At 38.2% G+C, this 26228-nt stretch overlaps 1 protein-coding gene across 6 annotated transcripts in view; it reads right to left on the reverse strand.

Annotated features, from left to right (window-relative positions):
• LOC6030866 (calsyntenin-1) overlaps positions 1-21756 on the reverse strand; it is a 191623-nt gene extending 169867 nt beyond the window's left edge. For 2 of the 6 annotated variants that reach the window (XM_038263444.1, XM_038263445.1), the window contains exons 1-2: positions 21634-21756; positions 19450-19817 (exon numbers count right to left, since the gene is read on the reverse strand). In XM_038263444.1, coding sequence (XP_038119372.1) covers positions 19450-19570 — 121 coding nt within the window. In that variant the 5' untranslated portion in view covers positions 19571-19817; positions 21634-21756. Of the gene's footprint in view, positions 1-19449; positions 19818-21250; positions 21399-21562; positions 21581-21621 lie in introns of those variants that run through there. The other 4 variants (XM_038263447.1, XM_038263449.1, XM_038263448.1 and 1 more) reach the window with 4 other exon arrangements.
• Positions 21757-26228: the final 4472 nt, after the last annotated feature.

Here is a 26228-nt window from a genome sequence, read left to right on the forward strand (position 1 = left end):
GTTTTTTTGCGAATCAAGTTTTAGTGACAAAAGTAAAATTAAAAACCACTAAAACAGTTTTTACCATGTATAATAACCTGCAACTTCGCCGAAGACACCAAATCGATCAAAAAATTACTTCAAAAGGTACAGATTTTTGAATTTTCATATATCATTTTTGTATGGAAAAAACGAAACTATTGGCACTACGCCCCCCGGGGCATGGCCTTCCTCTAACGTGGGATTTCTGCTCCAGCGCCTCTGACGAGACAGGAGAAACCGGGACCGACGTTTTACTTCACCATCCGATAGAAGCTCAGTGGATAAGGCGGGAATCGAACCCGCGTCTCATAGCATCATCGGGATCGGCAGCCGAAGCCGCTACCCCTGCGCCACGAGACCCACTTTTGTATGGATAGCTGCCAAATTTGTATGGAAAATTATATAGACAAACTAATGATGCAAAATGGCTTCTTTGGGCATCCGAAGGCACCAAAAAAGTTTCAGTCGGATTAAAAATACAAAAAAATTGAATGACCGAAATCTCAAAGAATTGCTCAGTTGTGTTTGAAACAATCTAAATTTTGAAGAGAATATGATGGCATTTTTAAGATAGTGGGCAAATGGGAGATTTTTATGCGAAAATAGTTCTGCTTGCAATTGGCAGATTATTGGCGCTAAATTAGTTTCTCAAAGGATTATTGATGCATTTTCAGAATGGAGTTTGTCCATATTGGCTACTTTGCAATTGGTACCAGGTGTCCCTTGGAAATCTGGATCATGATGATGCAAGATGTATCATATGATAACATATATTTGAATTATAACGCAGAATGGTTGAAGTTCATTTGGAAGTGCGTCCATTTTTTAAATATTACTTTAGAAAAAGGAAATTATTTTAAAATATTCACCTGGTTAAAAATCACAAAGGGCTTTATATTCTTTACAATAAATGATTTGTGATGTAAAAGTTGCACTGAAAATATATTATTATATTCAATGTGCCTGATACACCATTCTGATAAAATCCTCTATAATCCTTTTAAAAATAATGCTGATTTGTAGGCACGCCTATTTTCGTAAAAATCTCACGTTTGAACATGATTCAAATTTCTCAGGAAAACTGGGACCGATTCCAAAGTGGCCAATACGGCACATTAGTCTTTTCCGAAATTGAGATCTTTTATCTCCATTTTTCAAATACAACTATTTTTGAAATGAATCTCTTATTTGACGGATTCCCGGGGACACATGGAATCGATGCCAATACGGACAATCGTCTTTCTGGCCAATGCCATGTTTATTCTATTTCAAAATTGCGATTGTTTATCTCCATTTTGCGAGCAGAAATATTTCAAAAATTCTTCCTTTTGGTCATGATCCGGATTACCCGGGCACACATGGAATCGATGCCAAAATGGCCAATACGGTCAAACACTATTCTGACCATGTTCCGGATTCCCCGGGGACACATGGAATCGATTCCAAAGTGGCCAATACGGACAATCGTCTTTCTGGCCAATGCCATGTTTGTTCTTTTTCATAATTGAGATTGTTTATCTCCATTTTGCAAGCAGAAATATTTCAAAAATTCTTCCTTTTGGTCATGATCCGGATTACCCGGGGACACCAGGAATCGATTACAAAGTGGCCAATATAGTCAAACACCATTCTGAATTATGCCATGATTATTCTTTTTCAAAATTGAGTTTGTTTAGCTCCATTTTCAAGCACAACTATTTTTGCAATCAATCTCCCATTTGACCATGATCCGGATTCCACGGGGACACATGGAATCGATTCCAAAGTGGCCAATACGGACAAACACCAATCTGAAAAATGCCATCATATTCTCTTTAAAATTTAGATTGTTTTTCTACATTTTTCAAGCACAACTATTTTTGCAAAACGTTTTTCCTTTTGATGGTGTTCCGGATTCCCCGGGACACATGGAATCGATGCCAAAATGGAAAATACGGACGAACACTATTCTAAAAAATGTCACAATTATTCTTTTCCGAAATTGATATTGTTTTCCGCCATTTTTCAAGCACAACTAATTTAGAAGCAAGTTTTCCCTTTTTACCACGTTCCGGATTCCCCGGGGACACATGGAATCGATGCCAAAATGGCCAATACGGACAAACACTACTCTGAAAAATGCCACAATTATTCTTTTCCGAAATTGATATTGTTTTCCGCCATTTTTCAAGCACAACTAATTTAGAAACAAGTTTTCCTTTTACCATGTTCCGGATTCCCGGGGACACCTGGAATTGATGCCAAAATGGCCAATACGGACAAACACTATTCTAAAAATGTCACAATTATTTTTCCGAAATTGAGATTTATTATCTCCATTTTTCAAGTACAACTATTTTTGAAATGAATCTCCTTTTGACCATGATCCGGATTATCCGGGGAAACCCGGAATCGATTACAAAGTGGTCAATACGGACAATCGTCTTTCTGGCCAATGCCATGATTATTCTTTTTCAAATTTGAGATTGTTTATCTCCATTTTGCAAGCAGAAATATTTCAAAAATTCTTCCTTTTGGTCATGATCCGGATTACCTGGGGACACCAGGAATCGATTACAAAGTGGCCAATATAGTGAAACACCATTCTGAATTATGCCATGATTATTCTTTTTCAAAATTGAGCTTGTTTTTCTTCACTTTCAAGCACAACTATTTTTGCAATCCATCTCCCATTTGACCATGATCCGGATTCCTGGGGACCCTGGAACCGATTCCAATGTGGTCGGTTTATTCAGAAGTCGGTTCTACCAATATTCTCTTTATAATTCTCAGTAAAATAATAATCCCGAAACTTTTGTTTTCGCCAGCATTGCACATCATTCGAATTTTGCCGTTATTTTCGTTCTCTCTTTCCACCCGTGTCCGTGTGTGTCTGCTTGGTTGGTCGTCGTCGTCGTCGTCGCGACCAGTTTTGATGGACGATTTTTCTAAAAATTTCATTTATTTTGTACTAGAATCAAATAGTTTATATAAAACGTATATATTGCTATACATCATTGTCTTCGTTAGAATGTTGGCTACACCGACTTATATGTTTGGAATGCGGTTTTCGAAAAAATTGCAGTGTTTTTGCGAGTGGAAGAAAAAAAGTTCAGATTTTTTCCCTCGGGCGGGCAAATGAGGCCCACCTTAACTGATCTGACTACTAGCCTGGGTAAAAAAAAGTAAAGTTGCTCAAATCAAAAATTATATGAGATTGCCCGAAAGAGTACTCAAAATGGAGGCTCAGGCCAAAATTTCAGCCCATTTGGTTGAAAACTGGCTTGCCTTGAGAAGGAACAAGTTTAAATGGGAATTAACCCGTAAAACTGGAGCATTTAGGTAAATTGCTCTGTACAAGTCAACCGTTAACAAATGACGACTTTTGCATACCATGGGGTCCTAGGAGCCCCGTGGTGGCTGATTGCCATGTGGCGTCCTCTGATCGAGGCAACCTTCTTAGTGTGCTTTGATTTTTCCCTATACATTTTGCTGGGACCATGATAATTTCTGCGACGCCGGAATGAATCCGGTTCAAGGCAAGACCAGGGGCCTCGGATCGTCTTGCACCCTTCAAAGGAATTGTTCCCCAGACCATCCCCTAGGACCCCATGGTATGCATAAGTCGTCATTTGTTAACGGTTGACTTGTACAGAGCAATTTACCTAAATGCTCCAGTTTTACGGGTTAATTCCCATTTAAACTTGTTCCTTCTCAAGGCAAGCCAGTTTTCAACCAAATGGGCTAAAATTTTGGCCTGAGCCTCCAGTTTGAGTACTCTTTCGGGCAATCTTATATAATTTTTGATTTGAGCAATTTTAATTTTTTGACCCGGGCTACTGACTACCCTATCAAAAGTTATGGTCACTTAAGTGTTTTTATACACTTTTTTTGAGGCTGGATCAAGGCTGGATTAAGTGTTTTTATACACTTTTTTGGGGCTACATCATACGACCCATCGTTAGATAGGTAATCAAAAAACCTTTCCATGTTATGGTTTTTATATACGTAACACGGAGAAAAATAGTTTGTTCATGAAATTGGGAACCACGAACGAAGTGTTCAAATTCAAATGGCATTTAAACACTTTGTTCGTGGTTCCCAATTTCATGAACGGGTGTTCACGATTTTGTTAACTCTTTTTTCTCCGTAAAGTAACGTTTTATAGCATTTTTTGCATGTAACTATTCAGGCGCATTGGAATACAAGCAGAAAGCGTTTCCAATTGATTTTAGGAGGAAGGCATCAATCACTGAGGTGGTTTAAAGTAACGTTCTATATTTAGCTCCAAAATCTAAAACATGTTATCCACTAACTTTATTCATTTAACAACCAAAGCAATACCATCCTTTTAACAACACTATAACTTCGTTAGCTTTATTGAACGCGTGATTAGTGCACAAAAAACAGGCTTTCAAAGGACAACCGGTACTCTTTGTGTGTTCAAAGGAAAACAGAAGCGTTACTAAAAACAGCAACACCAACAGAGGGGTATTTTGCATCAAAAGCGAACTTCCTGTTCAATCAATTCTCGTTTCCTCTATAAACCCCCGCTTGTTTAGAACCCTTTTTTATCCCACTCTCAGCTCAGGCGTTCGATTTCAACACCCCGAAAGTTCGTATTTTTGCTCAGTACAAAATACGGCGAGTGCGGCTCCCAAATTGAAGCCCCACATGCGGATATTGAAAGGCTGCTTTCATCGTATTTTTTTTTGTTGTTGTTGCTTTTTCTGCAAGTGGGGTCATCATGAATGAATCCTGGGGACACGCCACTATCGAAGCCTGGGGCCGGAACGTGTTACACTCGCATGAATACTTCATGAGAGCGGGGGGTGTCCCCTTATTTCCGGTCATTTTCATGCAAATGTAATGGAAATCGCAGCGAAAATGTACACTATTTCCAAACATCGTTTACCTCTCCGTTCGCCCTGAAGCCATCCGCCATAGTCGAGTTGTGTATCCCGGGACGATTATGGATTCCGCGCGTGAAATGAAGTGATTTTCACAGCTGGGAAGTGTTGCGAAGCTCCACGGGGATCGCGAACGTCACTGATTGCGTTTCCCCTGGCGGGATAGATTCTGTGGCCAGCTTGAAGATGAGAGCACGATTTTTCCACTTGAAAGTTAATGAAAACTCTCTTTAAAGTTCATTATTTATCGACAACCTGGGATGAATCAGGAGTAGAGACAATGATGTTATGTTATTTCAAAGATCAAAATCTGGAAATTAGTTATCGGTAAATCTTGGATTGAAATGGAAATCCAGAATATACCGGTAGAAAAAAAATCCACAGCAAAAAAAAAACATTTGACAAATTTCATGTCCTCATATAATGAAATTTCATCCTATTTGATTTTTATGATTAAAAATGATTGAAAAATGTATTTGTTGAAAGAATATAATCTTTCGTCGTTCTAAATACATCGTACTCAGTTTTCGACAACATTGTCGTTCCAATACTGCGAAAATTTGTTCAGTCATGTACCAAATCAGGTCATCAAGTTTCATTCAAGGCAAGTCTTTTCCCAAAGTTCTAATGACCTAACCAAAACATGTAATTGAAAATGAATTTAAAATCTAACTTTTCACTCTCAAAACCGGACCTCAGCACATCAGAAGGAGCAAGTATTTCCACGAACAAACTAGCACATTTCATTTGAACGTGTCCTGTGGTGAGTAACCAATTCCACTTCCGGAACCGAACACAACTATGTACTGAAAATATAATTTGTCCTCGGACTGGACGCCAGCATCAATAGAAAAGTGTGCGTAATGGCTTCAGCCAAAAGTTTTACCAACTAATCAGGCCCCAAAGTGGAGGAAGTTTTGTTGGTGTGGGAAAGCAACCAGATGCTCTAGACGACTCCAACAAGTCACAGTTTGTCTTCTGCTTTTCATTTCGGTCATCAATCTCTCTTCCAGCCCCGACGAGTCACAGCCCAAAGTGCCGATCATTCATTTCCAGTGCTAGAATCAATTTAAATACGTTTCACAAAGTTGAGCACCAAAGTTCGAAGAAAGAACCATTTTTTCTCTCGTGAAAGATTAATTGGCTCTGATGAATAAGTAATCATTTTAAGTCGCTTTCGTTTTGGCGCACTGAACTGAGCGGAATGGTAAATGGATCGACCAACACCTTACACTGGACTGAGGTGAAATAGAGTGATGGTACTCTGCAAATCCTCAATCGCCTTCTGATGGAATAAATAATGCTGCCTGTAATCCTTGAATTTCAAATTTATTTTATTTTAAACGAATGTTCTTTTGATTTCGAAGCTTTTACGTAATAAATTTGTTAAAAAAAACTGTTTGAACTAATTTTAAAACATTTTATAGAACCTTTTTCTGAGTTAAAAAAAAAATGTCATCAAATTATAAGTCATGTAACTACAGATTCAGCGAAGATAAAAACGGTTTTATGTTGTTATTGAAAAGGGAGATATTGACAGTATGAATTTTCCGAAGAGGGAATTTAATTAAAAAAAAAACTTTTAAAGTACACAGCAACGAAGGAAGTTGTTGTCTTCTTATCCCAAAATTGTCAAACTTACGGACCCAATCTTGCAACAACGTGATTGTAAAAATAGTCAAACTTTGTTGTAAATTACTTTGTGAATAGTACATTAGGGGATGAATAAAAAAATATTTCGATAGTACCCGTAGTTTTGAAGATACTAAAATGTCTGTAACAAAAATCTGGGTGCAAAAGCTCTGGTAGATGTGCACCGTTAAATGCAAAAAATAAAGTTTGGTAGACCCAATACATATACCGTCATCTGAGACGAATCGGGACACATGGGGCGAATTGGGACAGCTGTTTTAGCAAGGTTCTTGCTCAATATAGCGATATCTATCCTATCTCGATAATAATTGGTCTGCTTTTCTAGCATCAAGCATCAGTGTACCGTCAACTAGAGCAAATCGAAATATGTGGAGCGAAAAGAGACATTTGTTTAATGCTTTAGCGAATATTTTGGTGTATAGGATTGGGTCGGTTAGAACGTATTGAGAATTATAAAACGTATGCTACATTGTCCAAATTATAACTTTGGGGTCCTCATATCACCACTAGTATTCAAACTGTAGTTCCGATTCCCCCAGTAACAGAACTGCTTTTATCTATTTTTTATAATTCAATTTTAAAACAGGACAGAAATTTTAACTATACACATACATAAAATATCACGTAATATAAGTCTGGGATGAGTGCATCTTTTATGTCACAAAAAACGTTATTTTACATCTAAAAATGTGTAAATTTACCACTATTCCGTTTTAGTGCCAAAGCTCAATTAAGGTAGCTTGGCATGCCCAACAACTTTGTACAAAAATATTCCTGACAAGTTCTGAATTGCTTTCAATACGAAAATTCATTTAAAAACTAACTTAATCCACCTAAATGGTTGGTGCCTTCCTCACTCTTTACCAACTATTGGTGATTCGAGGGGTTTGGACACAAATTTCATCTAGTTTTGCTTAAAATCCACCAAAAAAAAGTACACAAATATCACTTAAGTGGTGATAACTCGACACAGGGTTGCCAGTTCTTTGATGTTTTGGACTCGTTGGAAAGGTCTTTCGATTACCTAACCAACGTTGGGTTGGATTATAGATCCGGATATAGTTTTAATACATTTAAGTGAGATCCGGCCTAAAAAAAGTACATAAATATCACTTAAGTGGTCAAAACTCAAGACAGAGTTGCCAGATCTTCAATGTTTTGGACTCGTTGGAAAGGTCTTACGATAACCTAACTAACGATGTATAACATGACGATATTTGAATCGATTACCGGTCACTTATCCAACGGGTGTACCCCATTTGGCATAATGGACATTTGGCATAACGGGTTTTCAAGAAGGACGTTTGGCATAATGGACGTTTGGCATAATTGATCCAAGACATCAGGGACGTTTGGCATAATGGACATTTGGCATAATGGACGTTTGGCATAACTCGTTCAAAAACCATCAAGGACGTTTGGCATAATGGACATTTGGCATAATGGACGTTTGGCATAACTTGTTTAAAAACTATCTAGGACGTTTGGCATAATGGACGTTGTGCATAGTTATTTTTCCGGTGAGTTTTCAAAAAGCCGTAAGAGCCACCGTGACCTCCGACACTAATTTTCGTTTTTCTCGAAAATAAAACAAAATTTAATTTATTTTAAGTATGGGGCACTTGATGTGTAGATGAACAATTTAGAGCATTTTTGATATTGGTTTTTCGTAAGTAGGTCGAATACCGATGCAAAAAGGGCTTTGTTTACCAATGGCTTTTTGAAAACTAATCCGAGATTTCTAGTTTTTTTTTTGTTTTTTTTATGAGTATTCCTCATTTTTACGAATGAAAATGTATTGTTTATTTACAATTTTATATAACTTTAAGAGATTATTATTTTTTCGAAAAATTAGGTATCTTGTTATTTTTTCCTCAATAGTAATTTTTTCCTTTTTGATTTATTTACAATAATTTTTTTAATGAAATTTCGATATTTTTTATTGAAAATTTAGTTTAAAGAAGGAAATACCTCTTGTTAGCTTACATTTTTCCCCTTTCAATATAATTAGCAATAATATTTTTGAAATATTTTTTTTTTCTTTTACATGGAATTCAACTTAAACATGAAAAAAAAACCTCTTTAAATCTTCGACAATTGAGCTGTTATAATGCAATTTTCCCTTCTTTTGATCATAATTTAACTTGAAGAAGGAAAAATCTCTAGATAAATTCACATTTGTCCCTTCTTTTTTTCGAATTCAATCTTTAGAACACCTAGAACTGGGCAGCACTCGTCCGACACGAGAGTAGCGGTAAAATTTACAGACACAGATAACACAGTTCTAGATGACCGAGAGAATTATGCCCTCGAGTCCATTCCAAGGAAAAGTTCATCCTTCAAAACAAAAAGCCTGGAGTTTTTTTTTTTTTGAAAAGGTCCAATAAACCTAAACAGCCTTGGCCACAATAGCTTGGTGACACAAGAGTAGTCAGATGTCGATGTATGACTTTTGTTGAAAATTTACTGTTTAATTAATTAATGAAATTAATTGTTTTGCAGGTTGAGCTCTCTATAAATGTTGATGGAACAATACTCTCGACCCTGTATTTTGGGTGAAGGGATGTCGATTTTGCTATTCTTAAAATATTTTTCAATTAAGTTTTTTTTATGCAATTTTCCCATCTTTTTTATATTCAACTTGAAGAAGGGAAATTCTCTTATAGATGTTCTCTTTAAACATTTCTATCATTTTTGCACATTTTTTCTCTGTTGCTTTATACTTTGCAATAAAGTTTTTTTTATGCAATTTTCCCTTCTTGTATTTATTAAAAACTAATCTTAAAGAAGGAACTATTGTTTAAAAAAAGAAATTATTGCTAATTAAATTGATATTTTGAATAGAGGTAGGTGAAAAACATAAAAATAATGCGATTATCAAACATTTAAAGCGTGGCAAAATGGGAATCTTCAAAGAGACTTTTTCTTCTATAAGTTGAATTTGATATAAAGAAGGGAACATTTCATAAACAAACTCAATTGTCGAATATTCAAAAGTATTTGGCAAAAAGTTTCTAAAAGTTGAATTTAAATAAAAGAATGGAAAATTTCATAACTAATCATTTGTCAGATATTTAAAGTAAGAAAAAAATGTACATCCCTTATTTCGGTTGAATATTAAAGAAAGGAAAATTGCATTAAACAAATAATTGCAAAATATTGGAAAAAAACAAACTGCACATCTTTTGAGAAATTTTTCCTTCTTTTAGTTATGAAATTAAAGAAGAAAAAAAAATCTAAATTGCATTTCTTTATGGAAGAGCAAAATATACATACATTCTTCAGGTTGAATTCAAAAAAGGAGGGAAAAGGAAAAATAGTATAAAATATTGATGGCAAAACTTACATCTCTTTGTTAGTTGAATTTTAAATAAAAGAAGGAAAAATTTCATACCAAAAATTAGCTGCTAAGTTTTTGAAAAGGTGAATTTTTTTAAAATTATTTAGACTCTTTCTAAAAAAAAATAAATAAATTTATGGAAAAATGCATTTTAAAGCTTTATTTATTATCTGTTCAGAAAATAGGAAAAAAAAATATTATTATACTTTACAGAAAATAAATACTAATTTTATAAAACAAAAAAAATAGCAATAATTATACCAAACGTCCATTATGCCAAATGTCCATTATGCCAAACGTCCTTGATGGTTTTTGAACAAGTTATGCCAAACGTCCATTATGCCAAATGTCCATTATGCCAAACGTCCCTGATGTCTTGGACCAATTATGCCAAACGTCCATTATGCCAAACGTCCTTCTTGAAAACCCGTTATGCCAAATGTCCATTATGCCAAATGGGGTACACCCTTATCCAACATCCGGATAAATACAAAAACACATTTTTATACCGTCAGTGGGAGTGACTGTGGGTCAAAAAACGATACACTTCTCGCATTTTCTTAATAACAAAAACAATTTAAATAACATTGAAAATCTTTCAACGTAGATTTGTTCTTAGATAGTTTACTAACATTTTCCCAACATATGGTGGATTTTGAAGAACACTACCTTAAATGCCAATTAATTGAAAATTGAACCAATCTCACCCCTTAGAGGGGGTGACATTGGGTCAAATGAAACTAAAATGATGCTCAAATACAACGATATGGTAAAACAAGTCATCCAACAGTGTTTCTTGTTCGAGGGAATCGTATTGACACGCTACAATGTTTGAAGTGGAGATTTTCAAACATTTGGGTAGTTTTCGAGCAATTCTAACAAAAATATTAGAAAAATGATTTTTCGAGAGGTAATTTTTGGCCAAAAACGTACCCCAACTTTAGACATCTGCCAAAATAACAGGATTTGTTCCAGGAACGAAATTTTTTCAGCGAAGTCATCTTAAGATGCCCCCTACACAACCCTTTTAACAGAATTCAGTTTCATTGAGAAGAACCTGAGAAATGGTAAAATCCGTAAAAAATCACTTTGACCCAATCTCACCCCCAGACCCAATGTCACCCCCACTGACGGTACATAACTTTTGAACTACATATCGAAACATTATAAAATCCATAGGTACGTATGGGACCTTAAACCAAATCGAAAGCATATGGTTTGACCAAAATCGGTTCAGCCAGTGCTTAGAAAACTCAGTGAGAATTTTTTTTTTGTCACATACACACACAGACATTTGTTCAGTTTTCGATTCTAAGTCGATAGGTATACTTGAAGGTGGGTCTACGAGCTTTCTGTGAAAAGTTCATTTTTAGAGCAGGATTATAGCCTTACCTCAGTAAGGAGGGCAAAAAGGATGAAAAATGGTTTCAAACCATGAAATGCAAATAAATAAATTACACAGTCCAACAAGATTTTGTCTCTGAGACGAGTATATGTGTTCCTAGTAGAATTGTGCCTGCTGAATCCGAATCCGGGTCCAGAATTGCTCCAAATGGTCCCAATTTTCTGATACACCCGTTTGAAATGTTAGTTTAGGCCAAAATTAGCTACTTTGTTGACTATTTTACAAAAGAACTATTGAATAAACAACTAAACCAATACATGCATCTTAAAGTTCAAGTTTTCCCCTTTCTGAAACACCCCTGGTTTTTAAAATTTGATTGTTTCTACGCATATTTATAGCCATTTTAAAAATAGAATTTGACTTGCATGCAAGTTGGAAAAACTTGAATGAGAACCAACTGAAAATATAATTTTAAAATGGCTATAAATATGCGTAGAAACAATCAAATTTTCAAAACCAGGGGTGTTTCAGAAAGGGGAAAACGTGAACTTTAAGATACATGTATTGGTTTTGTTGTTTATTCAATAGTTCTTTTGTAAAATAGTCGACAAAGTAGCTAATTTTGGCCTAAACTAACATTTCAAACGGGTGTAGCTCAAAATTGGGACCATTTGGAGCAATTGTGGACCCGGATTCGGATTCAGCAGGCAAAATTCTACTAGGAACACATATTCTCGTCTCAGAGACAAGAAACATTTGATTTTTTGTTGAACTGTGTTATCATTGATTTTTTTTACAATTTACGAATCCAGGAAAGTTTTTTGCTAGTACGAAGAAGTTATGCTTAATATAAATCAGTTTTTTAACAAGTTTTAGCTAAATTTATCAGTATTCATTATTCTGAGGATTCCTGGGCTAAAATAATTGGACACATATGTTTTTGTTCAGCCATAAGGGTGACCCATGGCCATGTAAAGGTGGCCTAAAAAATGCAATTTTCGACGATTTTCCAACAAAAACCCGATTTAATCCCACCATCAGGGGTGAGATAGAGCCTTTCTTACTAAAGAATATAACTTCTCTCAATTCACAACATCGACTTGATACAAAAAATCTTATGATGAAAGCAAGGTATTATTAATGATGTGTTTTCTAAAAGAAATTGAAAACACAATTTTCACCTATCGAATATTTTTAATCGTACAAATTCTTAGCTTCCAATGCGCAAGTGACGACACACACCGCGGTTTTGGTTTTCTAGTTTTGGTACGAGCCCAAAAACCGAACAAAGCAGACGCAAAGCAAAACCGAGTTAACCGCACTGTGGGAAGTTTGCCATTCAGCGTCTACGAAAGTGAGAGAGTCAGAGATAGATATTTTTACAACCGCACCACTACACACTCAATCGCAATACCTTAGGTAGATAGCCATTGGCGTCGCGAGCATTGAAAACTTTGAAAACGATATAAAGCTTAGAAGCTTCGAAAGCTCCTATTGGAATCCAATGAACTCTGTTTAATAAAACGACACGACAAATGAAGCCTACTTAAAGGCGATTTTAGGAGCACACGGGAAACAAATTGATTGTAAACGGATGAATTTCCTATGTCAAAAAAGTTTTTGCATTAACATTGGACAGTTATGCAAAAACGGACAGAGCAAAAGAAACCGAAAAGCTACGATATCTTACATGTTGAAGGAAACATCGGTAGACAAGCTACTACGAACGAGTATAAGTCGAGCCGAAACATATGCGCCAGCATTCTCGCGCCAGTATTCGAAGCTCAACTTGACGACTTGGCGACGAGGCGTCGAAAATCGATGCAGTGTGATTTTTTGACGATTTTTCGGTTTAAAATTCATGCTGAATCGACATATTTACGAAGCTGGAAATGACGTCCTGGCTTAAAGTAAAACCTATACCTTTCTTTAGTAAGAAAGGCAAAAAGTAAATCGTTCTAAAAAATGATCGGGATTGGAGTGCGCTGACCACGGGGACGCGCTGTCTTGTTTTTGCATGATCATTTTCATTTCTTTTGTGTCGCTGTTTGTGTGCTTGGGTGCGTGGTTATTATAATTAAATAATGGCATCATTAGTGCGGAGTGCATAATTGACAAAGGGAGCGCGTGGTCGTAAAAAACATTCGGAGTGAAAAGTGTTTTTTTGTGTGCCTTTTGTTTCGCCTTTTTTTTGTGTATTGTGTGCTGCGAGGAGAAGATTGCCCTCTGAAAATGCAGCGTCATCAGTGCATAATTGACAAAGGGAGTGCGTGGTCGTAAAAAATATTCGGAGTGAAAAGTGTTTTTTTTTGTGTCTGCCTTTTGTTTCGCATTTTTGTCGTGAATTATGTGCTACGAGGAGAAAATTACCCTCTGAAAATGCAGCGTCATCAGTGCATAATTGACAAACGGAGCGCGTGGCCGTAAAAAATGTTCGGAGTGAAAAGTGATTTTTTTTGTATGTGCCTTTTGTTTCGCATTTTTGTCGTGTATTGTGTGCTGCGAGGAGAAGATTGCCCTCTGAAAATGCAGCGTCATCAGTGCATAATTGGCAAAGGGAGCGCGTGGTCGAAAAAAATATTCGGAGTGAAAAGTGATTTTTTTTTGTGTCTGCCTTTTGTTTCGCATTTTTGTCGTGAATTGTGTGCTGCGAGGAGAAGATTGCCCTCTGAAAATGCAGCGTCATCAGTGCATAATTGACAAAGAGAGCGCGTGGTCGTAAAATATAGTCGGAATGAAAAGTGTTTTTTTTTTGTTTCTGCCTTTTGTTTTGCATTTTTGTCGTGAATTGTGTGCTACGAGGAGAAAATTACCCTCTGAAAATGCAGCGTCATCAGTGCATAATTGACAAACGGAGCGCGTGGTCGTAAAAAATGTTCGGAGTGAAAAGTGATTTTTTTTTGTGTGTGCCTTTTGTTTCGCATTTTTGTCGTGTATTGTGTGCTGCGAGGAGAAGATTGCCCTCTGAAAATGCAGCGTCATCAGTGCATAATTGACAAAGGGAGCGCGTGGTCGTAAAAAATGTTCGGGGTGAAAAGTGATCTCTTTTGTGATTTTCAAAGCCCTTCCTATATCATCGTTGATCGGAAGGCACGGCGTCGGGTGAATTGTGTTTAAATTTTTCGAATAAGTTTTTATTTTTTGCGGTGAAAAAGCCATTTCTATATAATGATCGAAAGACGCATTGACAATTTGGATCGTTGAGTGAATAGTGGAGCAAAATAACTGTGTGTGAGTGATTTTGTGTGTTAACCAGAAAGACCTTCCCATAGCATCGTTGCTCGGAAGGCTCGCCGACGGGTCTGTTATGAAAGTCCTCCCCATAGCGTCGTAGCTCGGGAGGCATCGAAAAGCCAATACCTTATCCTACTAACCCAAAAAAATTAATCACGTGATGCTTGAAGGAGATGCTGTGGATTCAACGGTCTCAAGCGGTATCAACAAGTATATAGCGAAAAACTATGTGCTTGATGAGTCTGCAACTTTAACTATCGGACTAACATTCCTCCTTTTCGTTGAACTGCAGGCTTCTTGGGAGGGCGTCGGTATTGACTAATAAAGTAGAGATCTTCAGAGGTTAAACAGTGAACGGATGGTTGGCTCCCACTGATCATTTTTGATTCATTGTTTAACTTCAGCTGATCTGTCAATAACGGAGTAGCAGCTCATTGGCAGTCAACCATGCTCATGCTCATGCTCAAAAATGATCGGGATTGCCGATCGATGTCAAATTTGTTTCAGATGCTCACTCATGGTCTGTACTATGAATGTAGCAAGAAATTTCGAATAAAATCAGAAATGAAAAATGTTGGCGAAGGTCACCAGGTGGGCTTTTACCTTTTTTTAGGGATTTTGTTTCTTATGGTAGGTCAATCAAACGGCTCTAACTCCAGAACCATATTATGAATCTGGATGGAAATTTGGGAGGTTGTAGAGCTCGGAAAATGCAATTTTTGAGATAAATAAAAGATATGAAAATGAAAAAATTGGACCATATTTTCATTTGGAAACTGTGTATTTTCTGGAAAAGTCTGGCCGCATCCGAAAACAGATGGATAATTCGAAATTTGCGCGGCAACTCGCCCAGGTTCAGCACACTAGCTTTCATCTGCATTTAGGAGAATCGAAATCGGATTTATGGGAGCTGAGAACGGCGCGACACAAAATTTTGCAAAATTTTACCACATACGAACATCACTCGACCTCCACGGAATTTATTTTCTCAAAATTCGAGGGTTCGAGATAGACGAGTTCTATCAAGGTGAATCGATAGAGCGTCGAAAATCGATGCAGTGTGATTTTTTAGCGATTTTTCGGTTTAAAATTCATGCTGAATCGACATATTTACGAAGCTGGAAATGACGTCCTGGCTTAAAGTAAAACCTATACCTTTCTTTAGTAAGAAAGGCAAAAAAAACATTTTTCTTATAAATGCTCTCGCCATTTCAACCAATTTGAGCTGTCTTGGACGCAAATGAAAGAAGTGCGTGTATGCGTCCAAGACAGCTTAAATCGGTTGAAGTGGCATTGAGTTTTGATTTTTATTGGTTTGAGGCTAAAAACGTCGAAAATAACCAATATTTGGACTACCCTAACATGGCATAGGTCACCCTAATAGACTAAACAAAAAATATGGTTCGTATAATTTCACAAGGAAAATCTTGAGTCCGATCGGAAAACTTTTTTCGAACCATGCTGTTTTCGTGGAGAATTGTTGTATTATTATCGTTTCATGGAAGGAAACGATCAAAATATTCAGTCAATTTTATTTCTACACTAATTTTTTTTTTCAACCTGTCTTCATAGGAAAGAAATAGCAGATCTATCGATCGGTTGAATTGATAATTAACCTTATATCATCATATTTTAATGAGTTTATTATTCAAATCATTGCATGAATACTGAAAATCGATGAAACCTAAACTCTTAACCGATTTGGCTTAAAATTGGAGCAGATACTTGATTTTGTATATAGAATCAAATAACGTAGTGTCCTCATAGATATTTTTTATCTAGTCACTCTAATAAAGAGTCTCTGTAGGAGACATGTAATGATAAATAATGGCTTCGTTTTTACGAAAAGAACTTGTATGAGTAAAAAGAAGACAAAGAAATGTCAATTTACAAAAAGCCCAAGAATTATTCAATACATAAACTCTTCTAACACCTCACAAGAGAAACATCTTGGCTTACACTTCAGCACAGACATCACATGGAAATAAATATAACAAACTCTAAGGTCGAAGTTGATCCGCCCCCAAATCCCCCAAATACGCAAAACGACCTCCCCAAACAGAGAGCAGCAAAAGTTCTCCCACTATTCTGACGTGGTCGTTAGAGACGGCAGCGGTGGTGGTACAACAACATTATACCGCACGCTGCAAATCCGACTTGGGCTCCATCTTGTATAGGATTACTCGTCATAATTTTATTGCTTGGCTTGGCATTCTCTTTTGAATAGTAATAGGATGGATGACGAACAATGGAACCGATTCCTTGGGCCCCCGCTGGAGGATCCACCCACCCCTTTAGCTCTGATCCGGTCATTCCTTTCGATCCCACAACTTTTGTATGGCAGCAGCATCATCATCATCATCATCATCATCGTCATCTGCTGCTGCTGCTGCTGCTGGAGAAGATAGAAGGGCAAACAATCGACTTGACACTGCACAAAGTGCTCCCACAACGCCCCTCTCCCCCTATTTTAACCCCATCCTGGGTGGTGGAATGGTATTATGGAGCAATAAAAGCTCACGAATGTTCGCAATGGTTGTCATCGTTCAACTTTTATTCTGCCCTTGCAAGAAGGAACAAAAAAGTGCGAAGGAGCGGGGATCGTCCTTAAACCGAACACCTCGTGTGCCTTTTTTATTAGGTTTGAATAAGCGATTCCCGATAAAACTGTCGTAATTTGTAAATGACCCCTTGGAGTAGTGTGGAGATTGTAGCTGTTCCTCTTGTTGGAGAGATTTTCTAAAACAGTGGATTCAACATGTATGCGATCGTTGTATGCACACGAGATATAGATATTGTACAAATGTTACAGGAAGACAATAGCCAGTAGGATGCGTTTTGTTCGACTGACTGTCTGACGTCAGATTTAACCGGCAACAGTGTTCATTATTGTCTTGCAAAAGCCGTCTGGTGCATTTCTAGAGCTCTAACAATGCAATTTCATGGTGTTCCGAATGCTTGTTGGAAACAAAAACGGCGAGATACATTTTATTGTAATTCAATATGCTTATAACTTTTGATAGGGTTATCAGATATTAAATCTTTTGAACTCGTTGAAAAGGTCTTTTAATTACCTATCCAGGTCGCATGCTAGATTAGGACAACGATTTCACCTAAATATCAGAGATCCGGCATCTAAAAAGTTCATAAATAACACTTAAGTGCTTATAACTTTTGATAGGGTCGTCAGATCTTCAATCTGTTGACCCATTTGGAAAGGTCTTTTGAATACCTTTCTTAAAAATGTATAACATGACGGGGTTTCTCACTAAAACCACCATTTTTACAACCTTCCGGACTTTTGCTAAAATCATTTTTTTTAGCATAACTTTTAAAGTACTTAACGAAACTTTGTAATTTTCAATAGCGACTTATGGGACCCCAAGACGGATCGAATGAGACCAAAACGGTCCTAATCGGTTCTGCCAATGCCGAGATAATCCAGTGCATTTTTTGTGATCAACATCCCATCACACACACAGACATTTGCTAAGAATTTGATTCTGAGTCGATATGTATACATAAAGGTGGGTCTAGGAGGTCAAATTAAGAATTTCGTTTTTCGAGTGATTTTATAGCCTTTCCTCAGTACTGGTGGCTTTTGGAACTATACTTCCCTTTATAAACAAGGAAAGATTCCACTTTTGATTCAGTTGGCAGTCGATTGCCAAAGCGAAAGAAGCTCAGCAGTGATCGCAAGCGCCAGTTCAACGAAACCATATTACCGGCAGTCTTAAAGCTCCTTCTTCTCGACTGGGTGTTACGCATCTTGGATTAGTACGCACGTGCAGCTGTATATCAAGAACAAACAAACAGATAAATATTAGTCCCAAAGATATAGGTCCCTGCAACATTCGGTTCCACAGGACAACACACGTGTGTGCATCCCAAAGAGATACGCTTCCAGTGGCAAAGGTCGGGCGAAGTGGCAAGACTGGCACATCTTGAGGAGAAATCCAAACAGGAGTAAAATACCGGAATATCCACTCACTGGTGATATGCTCCATTTGCTCTACTAGCTCAATATGTGGGGACATGTGGGGATGCCGGGTCGAGTACAGAGTACGGTTGACTGGATGTTGTGTATATGTAAAATTGGACCCGAGGGTGTTTTAATGCTAATATACCGAATCTTTTGCTGCATTGCACATTCGGATTGAGAGACTGGCACAGAGAGTTGGGGTCTGTATACTTTAGCAAATTGTGTAAACACACACACAGGCCCCTCGTCTCATCGGGCGATGTACTTCGATAACATCTTCTTTTTTTCGGTGTTCTGATTCCTCGGTTAATTCCAAGGTTAATTCAGTTGGAATTCTGGAAGTTTTTGAGAGTATTTCAACCGTATCGCGGTTAAGACTAAATCAGGGCATTGATACACTTTGAAGGTTAGTCAATAAAGCTTTTTTTTAAATTAGAATTGAGTTGAGTTGAGTTTCAGGGTTTAAACCAATATCTCTAGATTTTTGGTCTCGTGTGGTATGAAAATGGTTGATTTGCTATTGAAATACCAAAGCATGCAATTTTCCTGTAATTTACAGAACATAATTTTTGTTATTTGGCTCTATTATTATAACTAATAATTCGACTACTAAATAACAACATTTGCTATTGATGTTATAACCACCTGATCGCTATGACTTTTTTTCTAATTGCAATATACTTTCCACCTTTACTCACGGCAAACTGTACCGAGTTTAAAAAATAACTTGGCACATAATAAACTTCAAAGCATTTTGTTTTTCACCACCACCGTGGGCAAAATTCTGCAACCTCATCATAAACCTTCCGAGCTAATGGTCATGCTCGCGCGAGCGCCAAAGTTTGAAATAATCCGATTCCAGGAAAATATTTTTCTTCTTCTGCCGGATGAAAAAGTAGGTATATGGGAACAAACATGCTCCTTCGCGGAAGCTCACAAAGTTGAGCATGTGCAAATTACACATATTGCACCGGGGCCAGCTTACCTCTTGAGTCGTAGTAATCGTCCTCATCCTCGTACTTATCTCCTTTCACCTGGTTAGTGGTGAAACTGCTACTAGCGACCAACACTAGCAGTGCCAGATAAATCCCCTTTATCGGCACCATTTTCACACTTCTGTTCCCTTCTCCCAAAGGGTCGTCGCTATCCTTTCTTAATCTGGTTGCAAATTAAGTACAGACACACACACCACTCTACCCCCTTTTGTAGAAGGGTTTTTTTTGCCTAAAAACTAGCTTCACTTGAAAGGTTTCAGCTTTGCACACTGTTGTATATTTGTAAAATATGCTAAATCTTCAAGCGCCAACAAACCGCATCACGGCCCGGAAACTTTTCCTACACTCTGGAATAATCCTGAAAAGGTAGATCAAAAAACAACACTTAGCACTTCCGGAAACTAACTTCTGGAACGTTTCCAAAGGTCCAAGAGGGCTGCACTCGCTAATGCACCGTTCGACACTTTGCACACTTTTAATTAATCGAAACTCTGGACAACTTTACAGAAAGAAATTTAATTTTGCTCGTCCTCCAACCACGAGCTAACGGTGGAAACAGGTTGTGGTGGATACATATACACCAGCGTTGTGACACACTCTTTTTCCCTCTCGTTCGCTCTTTCTGGTTCAAAGTTTTGCTTTTCCTTCGTTTTATTGGTGGTTTTTCGCTGGCTTGCACTTTATTGCCGCGCTAAACACGATACTTTTCGACTCCCCGGCCACACACAGCTTTATCGTCAGCTTCACGCGCGAAATCCCAGCGAAATTCCCTTGTCATTCAGAGGAGGAGCAGGAGTTTACATCTCAGCGGTCTCGATGGCAGTACTTCACGACTGCCACACAGACAGTCGGTCGATCAACACAGAGTATCACCCCCGTGTGGACTCTTTCTCATCTCTAGCGTCTCGCCCAGCGGGGTTCAGTCAACAAAACCAAGAGATGAGTAGGTACATGTGCACTACCACTCTCGGGAGTCATCATCAGCAGCGGGCAGAGGATAAACTCGGACACGCGAGATTGCACGACTAGAAGAGCTGACATAAAGGATTTCCTTTGGTGGGTGCAATTGTTGCCGTAATCGTTCGAAAACAGCCAAAGATAAAAAAATGTGAAGGAGTAGAGGAAACCCAATAAGAATACCATTCTCAATCTAACTCCAATAATAATTCCAATAGGCATTAGTGTCTACCCGTAGTTGTAACTCCGGTATTGACCAGGATATCCAAACATAGCTCAAATGAAGCTAACAGGAATTATTCAAACTGTCATTTGCAGAGTAAACAAAAAATCTATCGACTCTATTTTGAATTGCTCAAACTAAACTCTTATACCCAAACTCAAGGACCACTTTTATTCCGGGTCCGGAATCAAGTGTTCGCGAGTAAACCCACTCAGCAAGCCTCGACTGCAAAAGTTAAGTTGTCACCGAAAGGTTAACACAACAAAAACAATCTCACGCTTCGCCTACTGCTCGATGTTTTCGTACGTATCCTCACAACCTCGGTGTTATTTTTTTTGCAGAAACGACACTCTGATTGGACCTCGGCAACTGAGGCTGTACGTTTTATCAAAATAAACAACATCGCGACCAGTAGGTATCTCGCCGTAAACTTGTCAAATTGTTCAAAGGAAGAAAAAAAAAGAGAGCGCACTAGAAAAACCAGTTTTCACGGCCTACTCAAGTTGCTGCACAACGAAACGCGAAGAGCGCAAGCAAAAGGTGGAGTAAACGCGGCGCGGATGAGTCACACCAACACTTGCTGTCGCTCTCTCCCGCGCACACAAACATACACACTGTGTGATGGACGACGACGACGACTGTGTGTTGAGTTGAGTTGAGCAGCCACCAGCAACTACGCTGGGATGGAGCTACTCGCTCTTCCTTCACTCCTTTTGTTTGCAGGGTTCCTTCGATGGTGCTTGCAGCCTGCCGCCAGCCAGCAGCAATGCGTACGTTTGTTTGTGTGCGTGTGAAGCCATCGTAGCAAACTGCTGCGGAAAAAGGCAGCAAAAGTAGAATTTCTTGTCTTCACTCCGGAGCCTGTTACGGAAGGTTCTGCAATATTATACACAATTCCAGCACCACTAAAGCACTAAAACGACCCTAATGTGCTCGTTTTTCGCTCGGACACTTGTTTTAAGCAATTTCCAGCCGGATTTACTTCAGTACACACCGATTGCAAAGGATTTTTGCTTCCTTCTGGCAAGCGAAAAACACGGAACAAACCGCACGGACAAACTCGTCGGGATCGATTGAAGAAAAGACAGACAACCAAAGAGTGGAAAAGTTATGATGGCTGCTGCTCTACACAGAGAGCATGCATACCATCGCAGGTGAGTTCGTCCTCCCGCTCACTCCTACGCACTTGCACAAGTGCCGTCCCGCTCGCGAGGTGTGAGTGTGCGTGCAGTGTCGAAATTGTCATTCTGTAGTTATATCGTGTTTATCGTTTATCTGACATGACAAGGGGTACGCCGCGTAAATATTTTGAAGCATTCAAGTCACGTATCAGGGAGAAAATTGTATGGTTAGTTTGATATAAATTTGCACGGTGATATTGAGAATATACACAAGAACAACATCGAATTCCTTAAAAGGTTAAATACTTTGACCTATTACAACCTACTACACAAACCCTCCATACAACCTATTAAACTCCACGGCCAACATGCAATCGCCGCAGCAGCCCGCTCCGCAGTACGTAGAGACATCATCCCTACTTGTGACAGTACGTACATGCGGCAGCCGTAATACGTACAGCTCGCTCCACAGAACGTACAGGTGCAGCCCGCTCCGTAGTACGTATAGATGCAGCAGCCAGCTCCAGGAACGCAGTACATACAAATAGTTCGCTCCGCAATACGTTAAAATGCAGCAGACCAACCGCAGAACATTATTACTCAGAACGTGCCAAGTGCAAACGCAGTTATCGTTGAGCTCGTATCAGAACCAGCACCTACGACCGAGAATCCTCGGCCTCTCCCCGATTCAGTCCAGGAGTACGTTAACATCGGAAGCCATGCACAACTCGTTTTTTGCACGAGGCATTTATGAATACATGGATAGACCGGTTGTCGTCATCTTCGATAGCACCGAAGGTTTTTAAACTATCACAGTTAAACATGACATTTTAGATACTTCAATCTTACGTCCCAAGTAGGGATGATGTCTGCAACGCAACAGTTTTCTGTGGCGTGGAAGCAATAACATACCGTGCGATACTATAAAGCTAACAGAAAGCCTCTGGAGAATTTAGTGTCCATCAGACTTGCATCAAAGACGGATCTTACGTTGGGAATTTTATTGCTCTCACAAACATACAGTCCATCCTAGCATATTCAACTCATATGAATGTTTCTTATGCGAAGCACGCATAGGGGAGCTGGGGGTAAGACGGCCAGGCGGGGTAAGACGGCCACCCCACTGTTTTACTAAGTATACTAATGAATATTACTAAAATGTTTAGCAATACTGTTCCTCATGCTAAATAATGCATATGGAGTCACCTTTGCCAAAAATATTGTTTGAAATAGTATAAAAATAGATCAAAATAAACAAATAATTTTGAACTTGAAACTGGATGTAATTTTCATGAATTACAACTTAGGCATTTTTGTAAGATAACAATATGTTTTCCTGTCTTCAAATATTTTTCATGTTAAATTGAAGTTTTCCTAGATTATGTCCCTCGAAAAGTTTAGAAAATGCGATGAGCTATTTACAAAAATTGTTTAAAAAATAATTTATTTGGGGGCAAGACGGCCACCTCCTCCGGGGGTAAGACGGCCACCCGTAATTTGTAGATTTTAATTGATATAGGTTATATTTTTGACGGTTTTTGACTATTATGACATATTTGTAGATAAGGAAACGCATTTTCAATAAAACTATCCATTTTTAATCAAAATGCTGTTAACTACCGTTTCGACAACATTCTTTACTGTGATATAGCAAAACTCATTGAATAGTATGAAATCCTATCAAACTTTTCATAAAAATCGCTAATTTAATATAGTTTACATAATTTTGATTTACTTATTCTAATCAAAATACACAAACTAATTATTTTGCATCAAATTGTGTTTGTTTTGTAGTAAAAATTCACAGTTTTTCATAAAATGTGGTCGCAATAATATGAAATTCACTGAGCCAAAATATGAAAATTTTTAAACAGCATTTTTCTTCACATTTGAAACCTGATTTTTCAACCAAAATAGTTATGATGTTCAGAGAAGTCTGTTCAACCAACCTTGTAGGAATTTGGGTGGATTTAGCAATGTTATTAAGTTAATTTATAGCACTGGCCGTCTTACCCCACATGGGTGGCCGTCTTACCCCGCGTATTTCATATATATACGATTTCAATTATATTTTTAAAATTCCTGAAAAGTATTGAAAATTGGTTTTTAGACTAACTAATTTATGTCATTTCTATAATGGACTAGTAGTAGAACAATATGTACGTAATTTGAGATCAAAATAATCTGTTGTGTAAATTTTATTAGACTTCTCCCTTAGGGTGGCCGTCTTACCCCCATCTCCCCTATGAGATTATGAAAATATGGGAGACATGGGCTATATTTTTATGAAAAATCATCTTAACTATAGAAATTTATAGTGTTTTGCAATCGTTATGAAGTCAGCTACACAAAATTATCATGGTTTACGATGTCTAGGTAATCCGAAGCTTCCTTAAGTTACGGCTTATGTGTTCATCGCCGTACTAGTATGAGGAAGGCGTTTTTCGACCTTGAGGTCATGCTCGCGTAGCTTCAGGATGTCTCGGGATATGCTGAGATGTTCTAAGTTATCCACAGATACTATATTGTTCATGTTGAGATGTTTGAAGTTGTCCAAGAACTTCGGGAGGTTACGGCCGATGGGTCCACCGCCGTAACAAGACAGAGGACGGTGATTTTTGACCTCAGATCATATCCGGATAGCCTCAGGGAGGTTCAGGGACAAGTCTAACGATATGAGTTGATGTTCTGGGTCTTCTGTAGAGTCTCGGGAGTTACGGGCGATGGGTCTACCGCCGTAACAAGACAGAAGTCGGTGGTTTTTGACCTCAGATCATATCCGGATAGCCTCAGGGAGGTTGGGGAAAGTTCCAAAATTGTCTAACTTACGAACCCAATCCTGCAATAACGGGATTGTAAAATTAATCAAATTTTGTTGTACTTTCTGGACAGTACTTTAGGGGATGAATACAAAAATATCTCGACAGTACCCGTAGTTTTGAAGATACTAAAATGTCTGTAACAAAAATCTGGGTGCAAAAGCTCTGGTTGGTGTGGATGATTTTTCATAAAAATATAGCTTAAAATCCCATAAGCCCTGTACTCTAGCTAAACCGAATCAGGTTTAACCACTTCCGTGGTTTAGCTGTACACGCATAAATTGAAAGACACAGTTTGGCACCAACCTTTCTCCTCAAAATTGCCAGAACGCTCATCGGAATACCGAAACGATTTGGGGCAATGGGGTTGGGACCAATTTGGTTGAATTTTGGCCACACCCTGGAGTGACCGGTGCCCTCTAAAGATCCTAAATAAGGAGACTGGCCAAAGTGAATTTGATGTACCCAAACAAACACGAGTTTGGCGTATCCAAACGAGCATTTGCATTTACGCCCATTAAAACTTATCAGTATTGCCTTTGAACACCCCTTCCCGCCACAACTGCGTTACGCAATAAAGTACGCTCCTTACTGCAGGGGAACAACATGTAATTCCATCGTGCCTGTAATGTTGGCATATCAGCACTTTTACATCCACGTAACAGAAAACCTTTGCGTTGCAGACATCATCTCTGCTTGGGACGTAAGATTAAAGTACCTAAAATGTCACGCCGAGGGCATGCGATAGTAATGCAACCAAATCAAATAATTGGATTGACACCGCAGATAAAGCTTAAAGACAAAGTTCTTTGTTATAAAATTGCGAAATTCGATGCAAACCTATGACTACAGTACAATCTATTAACTCTTCGTCATCTATCAACACTTTGCCATTCATTTGCACATCCGGCACAAATCCGATGCAATCTATTAAATCTTATCGACCAATCAAATCCTGTGTAATCGGATATCATCTAAGAAAATGGCATGAAATCATCACAATTAGAGCTCAATGGATTACTGTCGTTCCCCTCGGGCACATCGTCACCTATCAGCGCTTAGTTTTATATTAGCAATTCTACAAGCCAACATACAATCTATGTAACCTATGTAATACATCACTGCTCACTGGCTAGTGAGTTGACGTTTGGCGTCGTGTTTTCCATTTATTCACACGATGCTTAAAAGTTCCGCAGTATGCGTTGACCGTTAAAACTGAGATTTGGAAGAATTCCGGCGTCGCCGGATGGTTCGGCTTTGCGCAAGCTCAGGGTTGAACGGATGACCATGAACCCTTAGAGAAAAATGTTCCTTAGAACACCCGGTTTCCGGTAAATTGTAGGTAATCGGTAATTTAATTACCGAGTACTCAGCTAATAACCTAGTGTTTACTGAAAGCTCAGTAAAGATTTACCGAGTCTCACAGTTGAAACTTATGTCATTTTGTAGCTGTCACTTTTTGTATTTGCACGCTGTTGTCGGACTGTTTTCTGACTACCATCAGAAAAAGTAACTTAAAGTAGTTTAATACTTTAAATTGTGACAAAATAACAGGTATGTGTCGTTTTATTAAAGGAAATTCAATTATTTACTATTAAGAATTATCATTTTTCTTTCAGCTCACGTCGAAGCTTCATCTCCTGAGCCGT

This window comes from Culex quinquefasciatus, chromosome 3, assembly GCF_015732765.1.
Source record: "Culex quinquefasciatus strain JHB chromosome 3, VPISU_Cqui_1.0_pri_paternal, whole genome shotgun sequence".
NCBI classification, from domain to species: domain Eukaryota; kingdom Metazoa; phylum Arthropoda; class Insecta; order Diptera; family Culicidae; genus Culex; species Culex quinquefasciatus.